This window comes from Stomoxys calcitrans, chromosome 4 (assembly GCF_963082655.1).
Source record: "Stomoxys calcitrans chromosome 4, idStoCalc2.1, whole genome shotgun sequence".
NCBI lineage: Eukaryota > Metazoa > Arthropoda > Insecta > Diptera > Muscidae > Stomoxys > Stomoxys calcitrans.
Genome location: NC_081555.1, coordinates 155,724,274 through 155,746,517, shown reverse-complemented (window position 1 = coordinate 155,746,517; position 22,244 = coordinate 155,724,274). Strand labels below are relative to the sequence as shown.

General features: G+C 38.9%; 1 protein-coding gene across 2 annotated transcripts; it reads right to left on the bottom strand.

Moving 5' to 3' along the window:
- Positions 1-2,713: 2,713 nt before the first annotated feature.
- LOC106096067 (uncharacterized) lies at positions 2,714-18,279 on the bottom strand. 2 transcript variants are annotated; one of them, XM_013263612.2, is made up of 4 exons: positions 18,137-18,279; positions 5,954-6,126; positions 5,668-5,853; positions 2,714-3,019 (listed from the first exon to the last, which is right to left on the bottom strand). In XM_013263612.2, the coding sequence occupies exons 2-4, from the start codon at positions 6,059-6,061 to the stop codon at positions 2,822-2,824; spliced, it is 492 nt and encodes a 163-aa protein (XP_013119066.1). In that variant the 5' UTR covers positions 6,062-6,126; positions 18,137-18,279; the 3' UTR covers positions 2,714-2,821. The 2 variants fall into 2 exon arrangements, with proteins under 2 accessions (XP_013119066.1, XP_059223450.1); XM_059367467.1 differs by lacking the exon at positions 18,137-18,279 and adding an exon at positions 17,755-17,904.
- Positions 18,280-22,244: the final 3,965 nt, after the last annotated feature.

The window sequence follows — 22,244 nt, the reverse complement described above, 5'->3', positions numbered from 1 at the left end:
TCTCAGTATATAGCCAAGAGCCGATGCCGACCGGACTCTCACTGAGAATCTCCACGATACCACTTATTGTCCGTGACAGCAATGGAGCCTTCAACAACCCGCAACCTGTGGACGCTTCCGGTAGCTGCCAGCTAAGCTTCTCTTGATGGCGATGAACACCTCGCAGATCGGAGCTCAAAGTTGTCGCCCGTGTGAGGCTCATAGTTATCCCGTGCCGGAGGAGATCGGCCATCGGCGATTGTGTTGCTCATTAACTACGTCACACAATTAAGTCTTTGGGTTAACAAAATTTTATCCTGCTTGTCAAATGTTTTAGGGTGGCTGCGCCAGACGGTCTGCATAAGCTTGTGACAAAGACAGCTTGGTGACCACATGCAAAGCAATTGGCTCGTCAGCTTTGTGACACACAGTGAAATAATATTCAGATCTGTCAGGATGCCGCCCTCCGAACTGCGACGGACTGCCTGCTCAGTTCTCATGTGGACCAATTCCATCAGGAAACAAAGATCCTACACTAGAAGACATAACTATATGCTGTCTAAGCAATACCTTTTGGGCTGTTATCGCAGAGACCATCCAAATCATCATCTTGTGGATAGATAACCACCGCCCATAAGCCTTAAGGTATATCTACATGATTTAGAGCGTGACGTTCAGCGCAACAAGAGAGTACCTCTAGATCAAGCGGCATATCAAGCAAGACTAGACAACATTCATGCAGACACGGTAGCAGATGCGGTAAATGGCTACCGGCTGAATGTAGTCCTTGGAGAACGACCGCCTCCCATTGCAAACCAGAGAAGTTCTGGCTCAATTACGTTCCGGCAAATGCAGCCGCCTCAACTCATACAGAGCATGGATTGATGCCGACGTGCAAGATGTATGTCCCGATTGTAATCAAGGACCACATGATACATGTCACCTGTTTAACTGCCGAGCCAGACTTACTCGACCAGATGCAGATCCCTGTGGACGCACCCCATCTTAGTCGCAGAGTTCCTGGGTCTTGACCCTCAACACAATCAAACAGACGAAAGATACACCTGACGACAAGACCGATCAGCTACCCTGTAGGCTTAAAACAAAATACTTGTGAGAATAATTGATGCTCTTATGGGCCTGTATTATTTCATTTATTTTTATAACCTCCACCATAGGATGGGGTATACAATATATATTATATATACTACTAGTCGAACCGGGCCCGTAATGTTATCATTAGGGGAGGTATGGCACCTCAGACATTTCGACTCAAATATGGATATAAAATTCGTGCTGTACTTCCAAATCCCTTTAATTTGAGCTCATATTGCCATGGCCGGTAAATATGGACCCGCTGGTTAATATGTTGGCCAGCTGGTTATTTGGAACCAAATTTTAATACCAAATTCGTTTTCTGGTCTTCAATACCTTTCATTTGACATCCTTATTGTGCCCATCGGACCACTTTCTGATATAGGTGGCGTTTTTGATTTTGGTATAAGGGGGACGGTCCGCGTCCACCCGATATCTAAAAATTATATAGCCTATGTTTCCTTCCAGACAAACGTACACAATCTATGAAAATTGTAAGTATCAAATAGTTTAGCCAAGTATCATATAGTCATAATGGGTCTAACGGCGTTTTTGAGGGATGCCGCAAGTCCCTATACTTCGATTTGATTTTGTACGCCAGCTTTAAAATCTACTCCCGAATACCTTTCATTTGTGCCCCATATTGAAATTAAGGTCCAATATGTCTGTTTGGGGGAGTTTTGGGGTTGGGGCTGCCCGACAGATACTTAGACTCAAATTTGAATACCATATTGGTATTCTACTCTCCAATACCTTTCATTTGATACCTATATTGTCTCGATCGGTCCACATTTTGGCACCATCTTCCGATCAACTTATTTCTTTAAAGCGGCATGTATAGTCACGAAAAAAGGTCTAGTTTAGAAATGATTAGTCTTAAAAACAAAGATTTTTTAGTTAATAATTTAAACACATTAAAGGGAAAAAATTTAAAACTTACAAAAATATTTGTTTTTTAATCCACTTATTTACCACTTTTCCACAAATTCTGACTTAGTTATAGCTAACTAAGCACCTAAAAGGCGTAGCACCTTTTTAAACATTGATTCCGTAGGCTGAACAGTTATCTTTCATACGCCGTTTAAACCATTCATTGTTGCCACGAAAAACTCAAATTGCGCCTCTGTGCGTCGGTGCGAGAGGGTACATATGATTCGGCCCGGCCGAACTTATCACGCTTTCATATGTTTATATTTACAGTGTAAAGAACGTGATGAATATCAGATATCATCACAGTAGCACAAGTTTTGTGCACAACTCTTCATGTCGTGGTAAATAATGAAAATTATTGCAACTCGTTGTAGTAGTAGTAATAGTAGTATAAAGTAATCTAGTATTAGTACATATACAATCAAAATAATTACACTCAGCTCGTTGTAGTTTGTTAATTAACATATACATATGTATTTCAGTTTATTCATCATCTTACTGATAGGCAATATTATAAAAAAGGAAATAAATTATATTTATAAAAAATACGAAAGGTAATAATGCATCGCATGTATTATCCATACGTTATTACAGCAATGAAATTCATAATTGATGAAATTGTTCACTTTGTTGATGGGCCTTATAACTATTGTGTTCTTAGTACATATTCTCAAGCAAACATTTAGTCAATACTAAGCAAAAGTAAAAGTTTCGTAAGTAAATTCCTTTTTATTGTAATCGTAAACTTTATTTTACTTTGGATACTATACTCGAATTTGTATGAAATCTGTTTTTCTTTTGGTTTTATGGTGTATATTTAAATACCACGATAAGATCGGTGGGCTAAGAGTGTACTGATAAAGTATAATGCAGCATTGATCAAACCAATGATGCCAGCCGCGAAATAAGCATCCAGTTGTTTGTTACCTCTATGTCCTCTATCACTCAATATAATGATAACTTGCAAAGAGCAGGCCAATAATAGAATAGCAGCTACAAAGTGATAAATTAATTCCTGCAATAAAAGTGGTAAAGTTGGAAAAATTAGTTTATGCGCCTATGTACACACAGCATGTAAAGGTACTATGTTCGATATTCGCGACGAGAGTTAATATTTTTTCCGCGATTACTTTTTTAGATAAGCAGTAAGTATTGAAGCAGAAAAATATTTCTGGCATGGTACAATTAAGAGGTAGCGTCATTAGCACAACAACAAAAATCTAACCCCAACGTAACTACCTACCTTGAGTGCCAAATACCGTGAATTGAAATGTCAAAGTGGTTTTAGAAATTAACTTTGTTCTATATCTTCTTCAAATGTGTTTTATATTTGTGTTTTCATCATTGTAAGGGCTGGTATTCTATTCTACTTTCGGAATAGTCGCGGATATTGTTAATTGTTCCGCGAGCGGAATTTGACAGCAATCAAATTATTTTGTTTCCACACCAAAACACGTTTTTTTTATCTGTGCTTATTAAAGTGGTCGCGTATGCTGATGACGTGGTAATTGGGATTAGGGGAAAGTTTCCTAGCACTCTAAGAGATATACTTCAGGAAGCTCTACGTACAACAGCAAAGTGGGCTACCAAAAGTGGTTTGGGTATAAATACGCGCAAGACGGAAGTAGTTCTTTTCAGCAGGAGATACAAGTTGCCTACAGGGGAACCTGTCTCCTTGGGAGGAGAGAATGTTCCATTTACAGAAAGCGCAATATACCTGGGTATTTTGCTGGACATGAAATTGAACTTCAAATCCAACATTTAGGAAAGGGCAAGAAAGGCCACTCTTGCCCTAAACACTTGCATGAAAGCCATTGGCAAAAGTTGGAGTTTTAGACCGCGTGTCATGCATTGGGTATATACTGCAGTGTGTATCAAGCAGAGATCCTTGCTAGAACCTAAGGGTATGCCTCTAGCGATATGTAAGCTAAGTTTTCAGGACCAGGCCCGAAGGTCAACGAATGATAGATGGTCACAGAGGGGGCTGTGAGCATTCCAAAACTATGTGGCCTCATTTAGACTTGAAGAGCTCTACTGCTTTGCTGTCATTGGCTAGAACAGACGTCTCAGTCATTGTGTCCGTCATGACAGGTCACTGTCTAATCGGAAAACATGCTGACAGACTGAAAGTTCCCAGCAACGACTTTTGCAGAAGCTGTGAGGACATCGAGGAAGAAGAGACTATAGAACACCTTCTGTATGTGTCCCGCACTAGCAGTTAGAAGGGGTTCCACTTCAGGTTCTCATTTCTTTGAGAACCTGTCTGATTTAGCGGATGTGGACATTCGCAAGTTATTGTTCTTTTTAAAGCGATCTGGATGGTTCAACGGTAGGAATTTGAAGGTATCTCAGCTGTTCGCATGACCTCATCTTATTAGTGCATCCTGAATGCCGGTTTCATTTAACAAGATAAATTCATTTACTGATAGCGGGGATGGAAAATATTAATTTTGAAATAGAGGACCGAACGAGTACTGTTTATCTTGCACAAAAATTTGAAAAAAACTTAATTTTTGTTTGCCTGATAATGCGAGGATCCTTTGTTTTTCTCTCGAGACATCATCTTGCTACGCCCCTGCATATTATGTATTTTCTATATTTTTCTTTAAAATGTTCACTTATGTGTGTGATTTCTTTTTACTCAAGTTTTTTCTTCTTTCTCAAATGTTAAAAGGCAGGAATTTAAGTTCAGTTCGGTAAATTTCACTTATTTCGTTTACTTTCCTGCCTTGGCAATAACTCAGATTAATGTCTAATAATTTCCAATTCCACAGATTGGAATACTGTTTTGCTATTTAGCAACCGGCAAGCATCAACAATTACAACAAAAAATGTTGACCAAAAGGTATGATTTTTTAATTTTCTTCTACGGCGTTTAGTTGTTGTTGTTGTCACTTGATTAATGGCACTGAACTTTTCTTGGTAGTCACTTCGTTTCCACTTCAGGCTGCTTCAACATCTCAAAAGGAAAAGAACGATTTTCCTTCTTGGCCCAGTTGACTGTGTTGTCATTTGTCCTATCATGGCGTACTTCCCAGTCAGAACTACTCTGATGGGCCAAATGACAACACAATACAAACTGTCCTACTGTCATTCAGACAGGGATCGTGGTGCATGCCAAAGCTGATAATTATGTTCGGCAATTGCCCGCTAGATGGCGCTTTGTGCGACATTAAGGTGTACGCGACAAAATATTGACGCAATGTTCTATTTGATACGACGTTCCGCACATAAGCAAAAAAAATATATATTGTTATAAGGATGAAAATACAAATATAAAACATATTTGAAAAAGATAAGTTGTAAAACAAAATCTATTTCGAAAACAACTTTGAGATTTCAATTTACGTCATTTGCCACTCAAGGTAGTTTCGTTGGGGGTAGATTTTTGTTGTTGTGTTAATGACGCTACCTAATTGTGCCAGTGTCCTCGTTTTTTTTCGTTTTTTGTTGGTCAACTGTTCCTACGTCTAAATGAATTTATTTTGTCATTTGGGAGGACATTCTCTCATTACTTAATATAAAATTTAAATAAGAGTATTATGTTATCATTGAACCTACTGTTGTTATCGCGAAAAATATTGATTTTCGACGCGAAAAGCGAACATAGCATCAGGTGATGCACAGGTCAAGGTATATATATTTTATATAAATACAACTTACATAAATTGTTTTTGATATAATTGCTCCCGTACTAAGCGACGTCAAACATGACAACAGTAGGCAGAACGTTCCTATCATAAATGTCACTGACATTAGAAAAGCGAAAACGATGCCGTCATAACCGGGAAAGCAGTATCCATTTTGTTGGTAGTAACTGAAAATGCCAACCATGGCAGCGCCAAGAAGCTGGAAACAAAACCGGTATTATTACAAAGCATTTGTTTGAGTATATTTTTTCTTCTATGTTGATATCGAAACCCATAACATTTGCCTAAACTTTGCTTACCAGTTGACAGAGTTTCAAAAGACCACTGAAACTTTTCAAATAGCCAGTATTTAAAACAATGTAGGAAGTATTGGTGGTGGTACGAGTAATAGTCACGGAGTGAGACATTTTGTTGGCTGTTTAAGGACTAGAAGTGATATTTGGAAGAAAAGTAGCTGGGTATAGGTGGGTGGCTGAAATGAAAAAAAAAGAAATATATAATATAAGTTTTAGGATTTAAAAAAACCCCTTAATAAAATATTGTAAAGGGTGATTTTTTTGAGGTTAGGATTTTCATGCATTAGTATTTGACAGATCACGTGGGATTTCAGACATGGTGTCAAAGAGAAAGATGCTCAGTATGCTTTGACATTTCATCATGAATAGACTTTCTAACGAGCAACGCTTGCAAATCATTGAATTTTATTACCAGTGTTCGGTTCGAAATGTGTTCAAATTTTGACAAATTTTGTTCAGCGATGAGGCTCATTTCTGGTTGAATGGCTACGTAAATAAGCAAAATTGCCGCATTTGGAGTGAAGAGCAACCAGAAGCCGTTCAAGAACTGCCCATGCATCCCGAAAAATGCACTGTTTGGTGTGGTTTGTACGCTGGTGGAATCATTGGACCGTATTTTTTCAAAGATGCTGTTGGACGCAACGTTACGGTGAATGAACACATTTCGAACCGAACACTGATTTTGGTAATAAAATTCAATGATTTGCAAGCGTTGCTCGTTAGTAAGTCTATTCATGATGAAATGTCAAAGCATACTGAGCATCTTTCTCTTTGACACCATGTCTGAAATCCCACGTGATCTGTCAAATACTAATGCAAGAAAATCTTAACCTCAAAAAAATCACCCTTTATAAACTAGAACATAAATGAGAATAATGAAAAAAGCACATAGTTCTGGTGTCGAACCTTTAATACTTAGCACATGTATTTCATGCAAATTTTGTCAAGATCGGATGAGATTTGGTAACCCAAGAAGTTTTTTTTTGGCGGATCAGATACAGCTACATACATTAATACAAACTCCGACTTAGACCATATCGGGCAAATATGTGGAGAGGGCCAACACAACTCATTATTCTAAATTTCGTAATAAATACGTCTTTCATGGGCCCAATGTCTTAAGCGTAGAATGGCCTCTTGTGGGGACTTGTCTCTCTTTTGTTGTTTGTTATTGATAAGTATACCGATCGACTCAGAATCACTTTCTGATTCCAATTATCTATGTCCCTCTGTTTGTCCATCAGTCTGTCCATGTTAATTTGTGTACAAAGTACAGGTCGCAGTTTTCATCCGAGAGTCTTAAAATTTAGTACAGGCATGTTTTTCAGCCTAGAGACGAAGCCTATTGAAATTGGAAAAAATCAGTTCAGATATAGATACAGCTCCCATATATATGTTCGTCCGATTTTCAGTAATATTGCAATAGAATGGTCCTTTGTTAACCGATTCTCTCAAAATTTTGCTGGAAGGATTTTCTATTTTCTTTCATGGAAATCGGTTTAGATTTAGATATGGCTCGCATATATATACATCGCCCGATTTTCACTTCTAGAACCACTGCGAGCGCCTTTATTTTCCAATCTTCCCAAAATATTCATAATAAAATACAAATACAATACATTGTACAACGATTTCCTCGACGACGATTGCTCGAAATCGGTTGAGAATTAGATATAGCTTCTATATATATGTTCGTCAGATTTTGGGCAATTTGCCATAATGCTCTCATTTGTCAACCATAGTTATTACAGTTTGAACATATTTGCTCGCCGAGGTCCATCAAAATTGGTTCAGAATTGGATATAGCTCCCACATTGTACTTATAGGGTAGGTGTAGGGTATTATACAGTCGGCACCGCCCCACTTTTGCCCTTCCATACTGGTTTCTTCTAACATCCCCTTCCTAATTAAGCAGCAGTCATTTTCAACAAACAACAGCAGTAAGCCTCTGGTGCTCTGAAATTGCAGAACTACTGCTGTAATAGCAGAACTACTGCTTTAATAGCAGCAAAATTAACTACTAATATTCAACAGACAGTGTTTGCTGTTTTCAGCAAACTTTTTTCTATGAGTGTGGGATTCAGATAAAGGCATTTATATTGTTATACTGTTAATCGAGCGATATACATATACTATTGTCCTAGCATGGTATTTGATATGATAAAATTTGTTTCCATATAAAGTAAAAGAAGGCGCAGCGAAGCGAGCGGGTCCATCTAGTTTTGTATAAAAATCTAATTTTAAATAATTTTTTACTCTAGCTCAAGCATATTGATTATTTACAAAAGTCACTGAAAATAAGTGTACTGTGTACATTTCCGGTATATTGTCTAAAACGAAATAGGTCAACAAGTTATTTTTGCCAACCTAAGGACAAATTGCAAGGTAAACATCTCTCGCAGTGTCTGACAACCTCAATGAGACAAAAAATGAAACATATTCCTTACATGAGACATTCTTTAGTTCATTCGCAATAAAATATTAAATTTTTGTTTTAAAACAAAACAGAAATGCTATTGAAAATCATGCATCATCGTCAGCAGCAGCAGCAGCAGTGACCACCGCCGACCCACAACAAACACATATGCACGAACTGGTTCGAAAATGTTGAGTAATTTTGAAAATACAGATTTTTTTGTTTTGAAATCTTGATGGAAACCATTCCGTTCGGAATGGCTAAATGCTTTCGTTTCGTTTCGCCCCATTTGTATGCTTTGTTTTGTGCTGAGATGAGTTGAGTTCAATGCAAAAATAATTTGAAACATTTACTAAAATTAACTTAAAGAGCAGAAATATTGGCATTTCCAATGTGCCTCGAGTATGTTTGGCGAGGTAGCGAGCGAGCGAGCAGATACAATTTTTGAATTTTCCAACTGACGTCATTCAATTCATGGCGTTCTGAAAATACATACATACATGTACATACATGGATTGTATGTACAAGTTAATATGTACATGTGTATGTATATGTTATTGCAAACCTTTAGGCGTTAAAATGGGACATCTGTGCTTTATGTGTTATATATACATAAATATATTTTTCAATTGGAAACATTTTTCTTTCGAAGAGCGTTGACTTATTTACGATGATTCTGAGTATGTTGTTTTGTTGTTATTGTTGTTATTATTTACATTTAGAATGAGTAAAAGATCGTTGGGTATTCTTATGCCAGCAGATCGGGTTACATTGTAAAGTGAGAATTAACATACACTCACAGAAAAAAGTTAGCTGAAAATAGCAAACACTGTCTACAAATTAGTAGCAATCCCATGGCAGCCGGTTGTAGGCACCGGATTGACCCGATGGAATCCCCATCGGCAAGGGCTGCCGCCTCAGTGTAGGTGTTCGTCTTTTTTTCGTCATGGGAGAGGCACATCCCGGAGTGCCTTCTCCGCACGCTTCTGGTCCGTGCCGGGATTGAAAAGAACCCCGGGCCCTGGTTCTGTTCGGTTTGCCAGAACCGCCTTCATCATCGGTCGGTGTTGGTGAGGTGTAACCGGTGCATGGAGTGGGTACATTTCCAATCTTGCTCTGGCCTCACTTCACTACGGGAGTATAGTCATACTGGCTATGTCGCAAGGTGCTGTGCGAACATAGCCAGCAGTGTCGTCGTCATCGTCGTCGCCTTCTGCGTCCTCGTTCCGAGACATCATCAACGCAGCAGCCGCTCGCTTTATACCAGCCGGTCGAACACCCCAAGTGCGGCCCAATTTCCCGGGGCAAGCAGTGGTACTCGCAGACGAGCGTGATGGGATTCGTGCTATGGACCCCGCTAACCCCAGAATCAGCGTGCTGAATCTGGAAATAAACAGGGAAGTCAACGAACATAAGCGGAATTTGTGGCTGGAACACTTGGAGCAATGTAACTTAGGCACCGGTGTAGGCCATCTGTGGTCGACTGTTAAGTCGAACCCCGGTAGACGGGATGACAGGACCTCAGTCATTTTTGGCGAAATAACCGTGACTGATCCGAAAAGATGCGCCAGGTTGTTCAACCGTAAATTTATTGTGCAATCCGAGAGAGACAGGGCAAGGAGGAGAGCCATTCGCCGTATTCGTGGTCTCCGAGCCGATGAACAGCCATCACAATTTACCGTGGGCGAAGTTACAAATGTCATCCGTGGTGCCAAATCATCTAAGGCGTTAGGCCCGACGGCATCTCTACATTGATGTTGAAGAATCTGGATTCACCTGGAGTTGAGTACCTTACCACTGTCCTCAAACTGTCATTGAACACTCTTATATGGAAAATGGGCAGAGTGATCCCGTGGCTTCAATCAGCCCAGGCCATGTGATAGGACGGTCCTCGTGGCACTGGACCTATCGAAGGCATTCGACACGGTCAGCCAGCGAACTGCTCAAATACAAACAGCATGCCCATGTCAAGGGAAGGTCGGTGGAGACTGCCCTGCACGAGGTTGTGCATAAAATAGAAGAATCCTTCGATGCCAAAACGTACACACTGGCGATATGCATTGACATTGAGGGGGCTTTTAACAATGTGCGAACCGATACACTGATCTAATCCTTAGACCAGTACCGGGTGGACCCGGTCCTTAGAGACTGGATAAACCATATGCTAAGGTACAGGTGGATAAATTGTGTGTCCCATGGCATTAATTTAAGGGAGAAAGTGACACAGGGCACGCCACAGGGGGCATTTTATCGCCACTCCTATGGGTGACCACCATAAATGACCTATTACGGATGCTGACTGAAGAGGGATTTGAAACCGTCTGCTACGCAGACGATGTTATAATACTTCTAAGGGATAATAATCCGAACGAGTTATGCAGAAGGGCCGAAAGGGTCTTGCATATGGCATATGACTGGGCTAGACCCAGAGGTCTCAATGTTAACCCAGAGAAGACTGAAATATGCTTGTTCACGAGAAAGACGAAGGTGGGCCAATTTAACGCACCACGTTTCCTCATTAAGATGATTTTGATATCTGACAAGGTCAAATACTTAGGTGTGACATTACATTCTGGAGCGTACTGAGAGGGCTCACAGATGTTGGGCACTATGTAGACGGGTCGTAGGCTCGAAATGGGCCTGAATCCGAGGATAATCCACTGGCTCTACAGGAGCGTGATTAGACCAATACTTACATACGCCTCTGTAGTTTGGTGGACTGCTATGCAGGTCTTGGCATAGGCAAATGTCTTGGCATAGGCAGAGCGATGAGGACCACGCCCACTAGAACACTGGAGACTATTCTAGATATCCAACCCATTGACATACAGATTAAGTGTTAGGCAGCCACTGCGGCTTTGAGACTTAAGACAATGGGAGAATGGATTGAGGATGGGAGCAGCTCATACAATCGAGGCGACGAGGGAAACCTGGAAGGAAGGGAAGAGGTTTCCGATCGTATAACTGGGATGAACTTTGAAGTCGAGTGCGAGGCACTGCTGCCATCGGCACAGTCTTGGATTGACACGGAACCCTAGTATTGCCATCTGGAAGATCATGTTACACGGATGGATCAAAGCTAGAGGACAGAATGGGCCTAGGGGTTTACATTGAGAACCTAGGGACTGAGATCTGTTTTAGACTGCCAGACCATAATACGGTCCTGCAGGCGGAGATCCGCGCGATCACGGAATGCGTGAAGTGGGGTGGTGCTAACGCGAGGACCTCGAGTCTGAACATCTTTACCGACAGTAAAATTTCCATAAGGGCAATAACAACCAGGACGGTAAGGTTACGAACAGTCCTGCAGTGTTAGAAGGAGATTTACGCCTTCTCTGAGGATGGCAAAATCCGCATCGTTTGGGTGCCGGACCATAACGGAGTAAGGGGAAATGAAAGGACAGACGATTTGGCGGTGAAGGCGAGAGGACTGCCATAAACTTGGTTAACCCGAAGCCTTTCGAGTCGACGCAGTCCGAGTTAAGGGAGCGGGAGACGAATACGCATGCAACATTGTGAAACAGCGAAACGGTCGGTAGGACGGCGAAAATCCTATGGGGGGATCCAGATCGTGAGAAGACGAGGCTATTATTGAAAGGAAGCAAAAAGGAGGTCAGCATAGATATTGGTAACATAACGGGACAGGACTTCGAGCTCACTTATGTAAAATCGTTGCGGCAAGTGATAGCATGTGTAGGGCATGCGGGGAAGATGATAAGACGTTGGAGCATTTCCTTTGTCATTTCCCGCGTCTTATGAACCAACTTGGGGGGGGGGGGGTGTTCGAAAACAATTAAGGATTGTGTTGCCCAAAAAGTAATTGCGGATTTTTTTAACTTACACTTTTTCTAAAGCAAGCTAAAAGTAATAGCTGATAACTGACAGAAGAAAGAATGCAATTACAGAGTCACAAGCTGTGAAAAAATTTGTCAACGCCGACTATATGAAAAATCCGCAATTACTTTTTGGGCAACCCAATATTTGTAATTTCAATTTGAATATTTTGTGAAACACTTTAGAGAAAGAAGAAATCTAAAGGTTAATATTTGTATATTTAGAAAAATACAAATACAAACAAATTGAAGAAAAAAAACAACAGGAAACTGCCTAAATCGAAATTTATTCACTAACCACAGCAACCATGAAAAATAAATTTAAAAATCGCCACGTTTCCTCCACCACCAACGTCAAGTCTGCTTGCCTGCATGCCTGCTTGAGAGAACCTCAGTCAAGAAAAAGAATTAAATTAGCACCAACCAACCACACAGTCAGTAATGCCTTATTCTGGAATTTGTGAATATTTGAGATTTCAATAATACTTGGCGCTACGACAAACAAAATTTGAATTCAAAATATGCGACTTGAAATCGTCATTGAAAATGTGTTTGCAAACGCTAGTTAATATGACATCATACCCCCTGCTCTCTTCATAATAATGATGTAAGAATATTTACACATAGCCGTAGCCCAACCAACAATAAGTGAGACCATATTGATTGAAATTGGCATTGGGTTTGAAGGCGTCAGGCACTCCATGATGAACATGCCAAGCCGAGTGTGCAAAGAAGTGTTTGATCGTTAAATTACAATAAAAATTGTTACAAAGTTTTATTTTCAAAATGAGATTCTCAAGGTTTGTCTATTGAAAACTAGTTCTCATATTTTTCTGTACAATTAAAAAAAAACCTAGCAAAACATATCAAAATGCTGTCTTTGTAGAAACAAAATGCAAAAATCTTTAAATACTTTAAATAAAAATTGATATAGATTTCTAAATGCCCTTAGAATATTACTTAATTTTGGATGTTGATGTTGACTTGTGAAAATATGAGGTGTTAACACTGCTATTGTTTTGAACACAGCTAGTTCCCATTAACATTTCCGTCCGACTTTGACCAAAACTTCAATTATTTGGCCACTTGTTAACCAATCGTCACAAAATTCGGCACAAGGATTTCTCTTATGGGTCTTCTGATGACTGGTGAATTTCGGCTTAGATTTAGAAAAAAGCTTCCATATATATGCATCGCCGAGTTTCTCTTATAGAGCCTTTGTCAAGCTATGAGACTTATGGTGATGGGAGAACGGATAGAGGATAAGATCAGGTCACACCAGCGCGGTATAATCAAAGCGACGATTGGAAACCTGAAAGGTCGAGTGAAGTCGAGTGCGAGGCACTGCTCCCAGCGGCACAGTCATGAATTGGTGGGATCTCTGTTATTGCCATCTGAAAGTTCATGTACGTACCGTACGTTCAAACGTCTAATTTTTGGTTTTTTCATTGAGCAATTTTCGGTCAGCCAATAATCAGTATTGGTATAGGGTATTATAATTTAGCGCATTCGGCAGACATTTTTTTTGGCCTAGAGACGAAGCCCATCGAAAGTGTAAGAAATCTGTTCAGATTTGGATATAGCTCTCTCTCTCTCTCTCTCTGACATTTTTTAAGTCGAAGGCCTCTGGTGGGAATCGGACACACGACCACCGCAATTTGACTACCGGGGCCCCTACATCTGTGCCAAATAAATTAAACAGATAGGAGCAGTTGTCCAACAACAACAAATTGAGTGCACTATCTGTCAAAATCAGTATTTATTGCAATTCTGATTTTGAGTGTGTTACCAGTTCGCGCCATTTATCGTTGACGTTGGTGTCACACACACAACCAAAACTCGTTAACAGATAATGCGCTTCGTGAGAAAAGACAGCTGTTTTCTGTACACTACCTGGGTTAATATGTCTTGATCTGTGCTAACTGAAGTAAAATCTTAACAAATCTGGCCATTTGGACGTATACTTTATTTTAATATTTATTAATGACGTATACGTTATATTAATGTTACCAGCATTAGTTAGGGTTGTAAATTTTAACGATGTTATCGCCAGGTTTTGAACTAGAACGTTTAGCGTTGTTGGCCGGCATGCTAACCGCTGTACTAATTTGGTGTCCGATAACGATATATAAATTTCAAAGTACCGGAATTCAATCTTCCACCACTGTAAGGAGTTCGGACTGCAAATGTCGAAATATGCAAAATGTCAAGACCTAGTGTTTATTAGAAACTATCCCGGAAAAAGAAAGCAGAATAAAGAAGTTGTGAGGTACCTTTAGCCTTCTACTCTTCCAGGAGAATGTTCTGCACAAAATGGAGGAAAAGTCTAAGGATGATTTACTGTTTGCTCAAAACTTTCATAAGCTCATAAAGGCCGGTGGTAATGTTTAGAGCTGCAGATAAGAAGTTTTGTCTTTGAAAAATCCAAAGTTGTGAAGTCCCTTGAGCCTTCCACTCTTTCAGGAAAAAGTTCTGCAGAAAATGAAGAATTAATCTAAGGATGATTTGCACGCTAGAGTTCTGCGCAATATGTAGCCTCATATGGTAATCTTATCTTATATAAAATTGAATTTGTGTTGGTTTGTTTGTCGGTTTGTTTGTTCCGTATAGACTCAAAAACGACTGAACCAATTACCTTCAAAATTTCACAGACTGTGTAGGTTGGTCTGGAAGGAAACATAGGCTATATAATTTTTTGATATCGGAAGGGGGGCGGACCCTCCCCCTTACCCCAAAAGTATTACTCAAAAATAAAAGTGAACCGATCTGGAAAATATGGGACTCTAATGAAAGGTATTCAGGAGTAGATTACGAATATGGTCAGTAATTAGGAATAGGTTTTATAATTTATTTATAATGGAAGGGGGCGGACCTCCACCGTTACCCTAAAGCACCACCCAAAATCTAAAGTGGACCAATAAGGACAAAATGGGTATCAAATAAGAAAGTATGCGAGAGTAGATAACGAATCTGCCATACAAATGCCGAAGTATAGGGGGTCATCCCCAAAATGAGCACATTAGCCATTAGTCACGGATATATGCGACTCGGTTTGTTTGTTCCGTATAGCCTGAAAAACGGCAGAACCGCTTTTCTAGAAATTTTCGCTTATTGTGTAGGTTGGTCTGAAAGGAAACAAAAGCTATATAATTTTTCGGTATCAGAAGGAGGCCGACCATAGCCCGTTGCCCAAAACAACACCCAAAATCAAAAGTGGACCGACAATATGAGTATCAAATCTAAGGTATTGGAAAATAGAATACGAATATGGTATTACAATTTTGGTCTAAGTACCCATCGGGCCGCCCCAACCCCAAAATTTCCCCAAACAGACATATTGTACGTTCAAGTCAATATGGGCCTCAAATTAAAGGTATTCGGGAGTAGATTACGAATCTGCCATACAAAATCAGATCGGAGTATAGGGGGTCATCCTACCCCTACTTCTCACACATCAATGAAAGCTTTCCGATTCAAGTTTAAACTCAATGATTAGGGACTTTTTTATAGCCGAGTCCGAATGGCGTGCCGCAGTGTGACACCTCTTTGGGGAGAATTTTTTACATGATCATGCATGTCAAATATCGCCAGCATTAAGAAGGGATCACCACCGCTTTAAATTTTGTCCGATGTTATCGTCAGGATTTAAACGCAAACGTTCAGCGTTATAGGCGGACATAAGCTACAGTGGCATGAATTCGATAAGAGAATTGACTCATTAATCTGTGAGACCTTGGAAAATAACTGATTTTGGGACCACTTAAACATTGACAATCCAACATTTTGGAAAGGGCAAGAAAGGCCACTCTTGCCCTATACTCCTGCAGGAGAACCATTGGCAAAAGTTGGGGATTTAGACCGCGTGTCAGGCATTGGGTACATACTGCAATTGTCAGACCTATATGGTGTTGTGGTCTGGTGGACGGCGTTTCAAAAACCACCTACTGCTCAATACTAAACTGGATCCAAAGGATGGCTTGTTTGTGCATCACAGCCGCAATGAGGACGACACTATCTGATGCACTGAATTTAATGCTACATCTTATGCCTCTGGACATTGTGGCTACTTAAGTTGCAGTGACCACTGCCGTGAGGTTAAGGAAGCCTTCTCATTGGTTATGTGGCGGCTACGGACACTGTGTTATACTTGATACAATATCCGATGTTCCAGGCAGTGAGGATTACACCCTACCTGAGCCGCTTTATATCGAAGAGGTAACCCGACCACTGCAGTGTGTATCAAGCGGAGATCCTTGCAATTAAGGAAGTGATGTAATGGCTAAGATAAAATATGATAACGACGATGGGCATAAATATTTTCTCAGACAGCCTGGCAGCCATTAAATCCCTGGAGAACGTATTTCTGAAAACAAAAACCGCCCGCGACTGTCGCAGATCTCTCAACGAGATGGCTGAACAGTTCAAAATTCACCTGTTCTGGGTGCCGGGCCACAGAGATATCCCAGGGAATTCTAAAGCAGACGAGCTTGCGAGACTAGGAACTACCTTACACAATCCAGGGACACTGGAAATAATCTAAGTTTTCAGGACCAGGCCCGAAGGGCAATAAATTTTGAATGGTCACAAAGAGGGGGCTGTGAGCATTCCAAAACTATGTGGTCAAATCTTCAAGAGGTCTACTGCTTTGCTGTCATTGGCTAGAACAGACGTCTCAGTCATTGTGTCCGTCATGACAGGTCACTGTCTAATCGGAAAACATGCTGACAGACTGAAGATTGCCAGCAACGACTTTTGCAGAAGCTGTAGGGAGTCTCGAGGATCAAGAGACTATAGAACACCTTCTGTGTGTGTGTCCCGCACTAGCAGTTCGAAGGGGTTCCACTTCAGGTTCTTATTTCTTTGAGAACCTGTCTGATTTAGCGGATGTGAACTTTCACAAGTTATTGGGCTTTTTAAAGCGATCTGGATGGTTCAACGGTAGGAACTAGAAGGCATCTTCCTTCTTCTGTTCCTGTGGTATCACAATGGACGAAAACGTCTAAGTGAGTCTGATGGCAGACTGCCACTTAAACCTAACCTAACCTAACCCTAAACATCGACATCGAATCAAAATTCTCCTAAAAAAAGACATGATAAAATCCTCCATAACATAGCATTGTAAGTTGGCGCACAGGATATGGGCCTTGACACGTACGTAGTAGAGATATGTGTGGGTGTATGTCAATATTCTAACGGTGATTTACATGCAGGTTTAACTACACTCTCTACCAACTTTTGTCATCTCTTAATCTATATATAATCCAGGCACTACGCCTTTTTTTCCAAAATTTCTTCCTTTTATCTCGAGTGTGACAAAGGGCCAAAACAGCCTTAAAGGTGAACTCATCTTATTGGTGGCCCGGCAGTCATTGAACCTTAGTCTTCATTGAACATTGAAATTGAATGTAGATATATCTGAATTTGAAGTTTACAATTTTAAGTAAAATTAAAAAAATCACAGCAAACCAATACACCGCAATATATCTGTGTGCTTATAAAATGAGATCATCGAAAGGCCCCCAATTGCCCACATTATTTAAAAAAAACAAACTTACGTTACTTATTGAAATCGAGGCAGACAAAGTAGCGCGCGTCTTTTATCGTTCTCAGCAAGAGTATTTCGAATATTCCTAGCGTAGCAAACTGTTTTCCAAGAAAATACGCGGAAAATATATGTACATTCATGCATACATATACATTATAATTTTTTTTTAAGAAAACAACAAATTTTCCAATGAACTAAGAGTACAGAAAATACAAACAATATTTTACCAATATCATTCTATATAAAATAAAAAAAATGTATACCACACCCACGCATTAGATCCTACAATTATGTACCTAGGTACCTACATATATTTTTTTTAGTTAAAATTCATATCAATTGAAAAGTTTATTTAGATTTTTATTATATATATTTACTTTTTTATCTCTTACTTTTTAATTGTTTTTTTTTTTTTTAACTGGTTTCTCAATTTTGTCGAATGCTAACGGTTGGTTCGAGCTTTGCAATGCTTTTAGCACGTCTTCACACGCGTATGTTTGATTTCAGACTGACTGATTGGCTGCGGAGGAAATCGAAACTTAAGGTAAAATGCACTCACTCACTCTCTTTTCTTCTAAGTAAATCATTGCTGTTGTTGTTGGGGGAGACTATAAAGTGGTTTGTAAAACTTTTTGTTTTGATTTTCAAGTTTGTGCTTTTGTCTGCGACGACCATGGCGTCATACATTTCATCGTCATTTGTCTGTACGCATATGAAAACACTACAAAAACTATAATATCAACCTTAACTTGCGGCATTGTACGATGTCTCCCCTCCTCAGTATCATTAACCGAACAAACAACTAGTTGCCCTTCCCCATCCCCCACACGTACACAAATCCAACAACAAAAAATGTAAACAAAATTGAAAGAGAAAAGCAACAATGAAACCGGTGTTCTTTTACTACGCCTTTTTTTTATGAAAAATATAAAATTGAGAGTGATTTTATTGTCTGGCTCTTTTATTGTTATTCTCTCCATATTGAAAAATAATGATGTCAGCTCAACATTCACCCTTACACATATAGTCGTCTGTACATATGTATATGCGAGTGCACATCTTTCATTGATAACAAACGCCTGATGTTGTTGCTTTCCGAAGAAAAAAAAAGTTCATTGTTATGACTCACCTACTGCTTTGCTTGCTCTGCATTTAGCAGTTAAGTACGAGGTAAGTTAAGATGCAGAGGAGACGGAATTCAGAAGGGAATACACCTAACATTTCCGGTCTTCGAAGAAGCGAACGGATTAGAGAAAGTATAGTCGGAATTCTGAAATTATCACTCACAGAATGTAGACAAGCGATGACCAGCCCTTTGCGGTAGAGTTGATGGTAAGTCACACGCATTCTTTTTTCAGGGTTAAAATAATCGTTTTTCTGTTTTTATTTTAAAAACAATGATTTTGATTGATTAAACGCTTGTAAGGTATAAATAAGTATTTAAATGTTATTTTTTTACTTTCTGCAAAACACCAATCATTCGGAACAAAAAATTACTTTTTACATATTGCAAGAGTTAAAAATACTTAAAGAGAGTATTTCACACATAGAGACACATCTTCATTTTGGGCATCGCTGATGTTGACCAGGGATAAGAAGTCAGTACTTTAGTACTTTTTCCACTAGAGAGGATATTGGTTCTCAGATTGGGTCCCATATTTCCATAGTTGGTGAATATCTTATTGTTTGGGGCTTTTTAAGCAGAAGGAGCGGCCTTAGATACTTGCCCCCGAAAGGTAAGACTCGTTTTCCCTTTATAATGCTCTGAAAACGATTGGTTTTTTCTTTGCAATTTACAAGGGAAAAACGAGTCATTCAAAGCAAGTGAACCCAAATAAATGCCTAAATTGTGGTATATAAACACAGCCCTGAATATTGTCAAAAAATAAAAGTCAAATTTCTACACAAAAATTTGTGAAATAAACCAAAATTTTACAGACATAGCAAGAGAAAATAAATCTTAACAATAAACCACCATAAAATTTAAATTGGGAGTGTGAAAATATGAAAATTGTAAAACATCTCAACTGGTGTGAAGATGTTCGCCAAAACCAGTGAAGGAAAACAAGCCAGTGTAGACATAAAATAACATAATTTTTGTGTTTATGATAAAAATTATTAATATTATGAATATTTTCTTTAAATGTATGAAACAAAGTTTCATAAATATAAGAACTTTTTTCATAAACAATCGAATTCGTACATTTTCATTCATTAAGAATTTTCATGATATGATGGACATACACCTAAGCCAGTAATCGGCTGGTTGTGCGCTCTAAGAACTTTAAAGTAACCTCTTAAAAGAAAATTTTAAGATAGAAATTCCGTGCTCCTTACAAAATCCTTAATTGTTTTCAATACCACTCCCCTAAGTTGGTTCATGTCTGGTATTGTGTCTCCACCTAAGTGCCGGTATCTGTTAGACGCGAAAGCCGGACAATGACAAAGGAAATGCTCAAACGTCTCATTTAGTAGGGTATAATTTTTTTTGTAATTCAATGTCAAAATTTCATATACAATATTTAATTGGCAACAAGCAATTTAACCAAAATTTCTTATTGTCCCTCGTCTTTAAGCTTTTCCAGAGATATATTTTTATTCAAAGTTGGAGAATTATTAAAAATCATCGAGAGAGCAAGAGAGAGAGAGAGGGAGCGAGAGAGAAAGCTGAAAAACCGTTTTGTTTGTAAATCAAAATAACAGGGTGTGTTTTTATATTTTTGACTTTTCATGCCCAAACGACAGGTTAAAAGAAAAATTACGTTACTGTTTCGTTTGATCATTTTTAAATCAAACAATATGAACTTATAAATATATGTTTCATATACAATGATATCATTTTTTATTTTTGATTTATGATAATATAATATAATAAGGCAAAACGTCACATTTGATGTTTATTAAATTTCTATTAAAACAATTGCTAAGCGCTCTTTAAGTTCTTAGCAAAAAACCACAGTTTAAAAACCATAAAAACTGTTGGGATATTTTTAAAAAATATAAATAAAAAATCATGTTAATCACTGAGTAGTGGAGCAGGGGATATATGTATATATGAGTCATTTTGCTTTTGAATTAGTTTGGGACCTCGTAACTATGTCCTCATACAAAAAATTTGCAACAATGCACTTTTTCTTTGTCGTCTACGTGTTGTCACGCCAATGACGTTTTGGAAGTAGGGGACAATGAGGGTTTATTCAACCATTACTGCCATTTACTTATATGTACTTACCCTCCGTTTGTACACTCACGTATACATAATTATTTTGGGCAACAAACGCTTTATGTTTAAAGTTTAAAGTGAAAGTATTTGTATCAAGGGCTTTTGGCGGAGAATGAGCATGCAACATTGTGGAACAGGGAAACGGTCGTTAGGACGGCGAAAATCCTATGGGGGGGATCCAGATCGTGAGAAGACGAGGCTATTGCTGAAAGGAAGCAAGAAGTAGGTCAGTAGAAGTCAGCTATTGGTATCATAACGGGACACATAGGACTACGAGCTCGCTTATGTAAAATCGGTGCGGCAAGTTATAGCACGTGTAGGGCATGCGGGGAAGATGATGAGACGTTGGAGCATTTCCTTTGTCATTGCCCGGGTGGAGACAAAATACCAGACATGAACCAACTTAGGGGAGTGGTATTGAAAACAATTAAGGATTTTGTAAGTAGCACGGAATTCCTAAATTAAAATTTTCTTTTAAGAGGTTACTTTATAGATCTTAGAGCGCACAACAAGCCAATTACTGGCTTAGGTGTATGTCCATAGTGGCATGGGGCGGATTACTATCTGCACCCTCTTTCCAACCTAACCTAACCTAATAAAACTTTCATAGTATTTAGGAACGAAAGATTATGAAACTCGATCATTACATTTATGAAGGAAAATTCTCTCTGTGGAGATATTGTGTTAGTTGTTGTTGTTGTAGCAGTGTGTTGTACACTGAGGCGGCACCCATTGCCGATAAGGAATCCATCGGGTGAATCCGCTACGTACAACCGGTATCTATGATATTGTAGTTGTAGTTGTCGAGGAAAGCGTTGTACAAAACTATGCCGAGATTGGTCAATAAATGCGCTTGCAGTGGCTCTAGAAGTGAAAATCCGTCGTTATACATATATGACAGCTATATCTAATCTGGGCCAATTTCTATGAAATTCACCAGCAATATCGATAGTCACAAGAAAATCCTTTCTGCATAATTTCGAAAGAATCCGTCAGAGCCGTAGGAGCCATACCTAAATCTGAACCAATTTCGAACAAACTTCTCAGATACTGTGGCAGTCGTCGAGGAAAGTGTTTTGCAAAATTTTGGCAAGATGGGTCAAAAAATGCGCCTGTTGTGACTCCAGAAGTTAAAATCTGGCGATATATATATATATATATATATATATATATATATATATATATATATATATATATATATATATATATATATATATATATATATATATATATATATATATATATATATATATATATATATATATATATATATATAT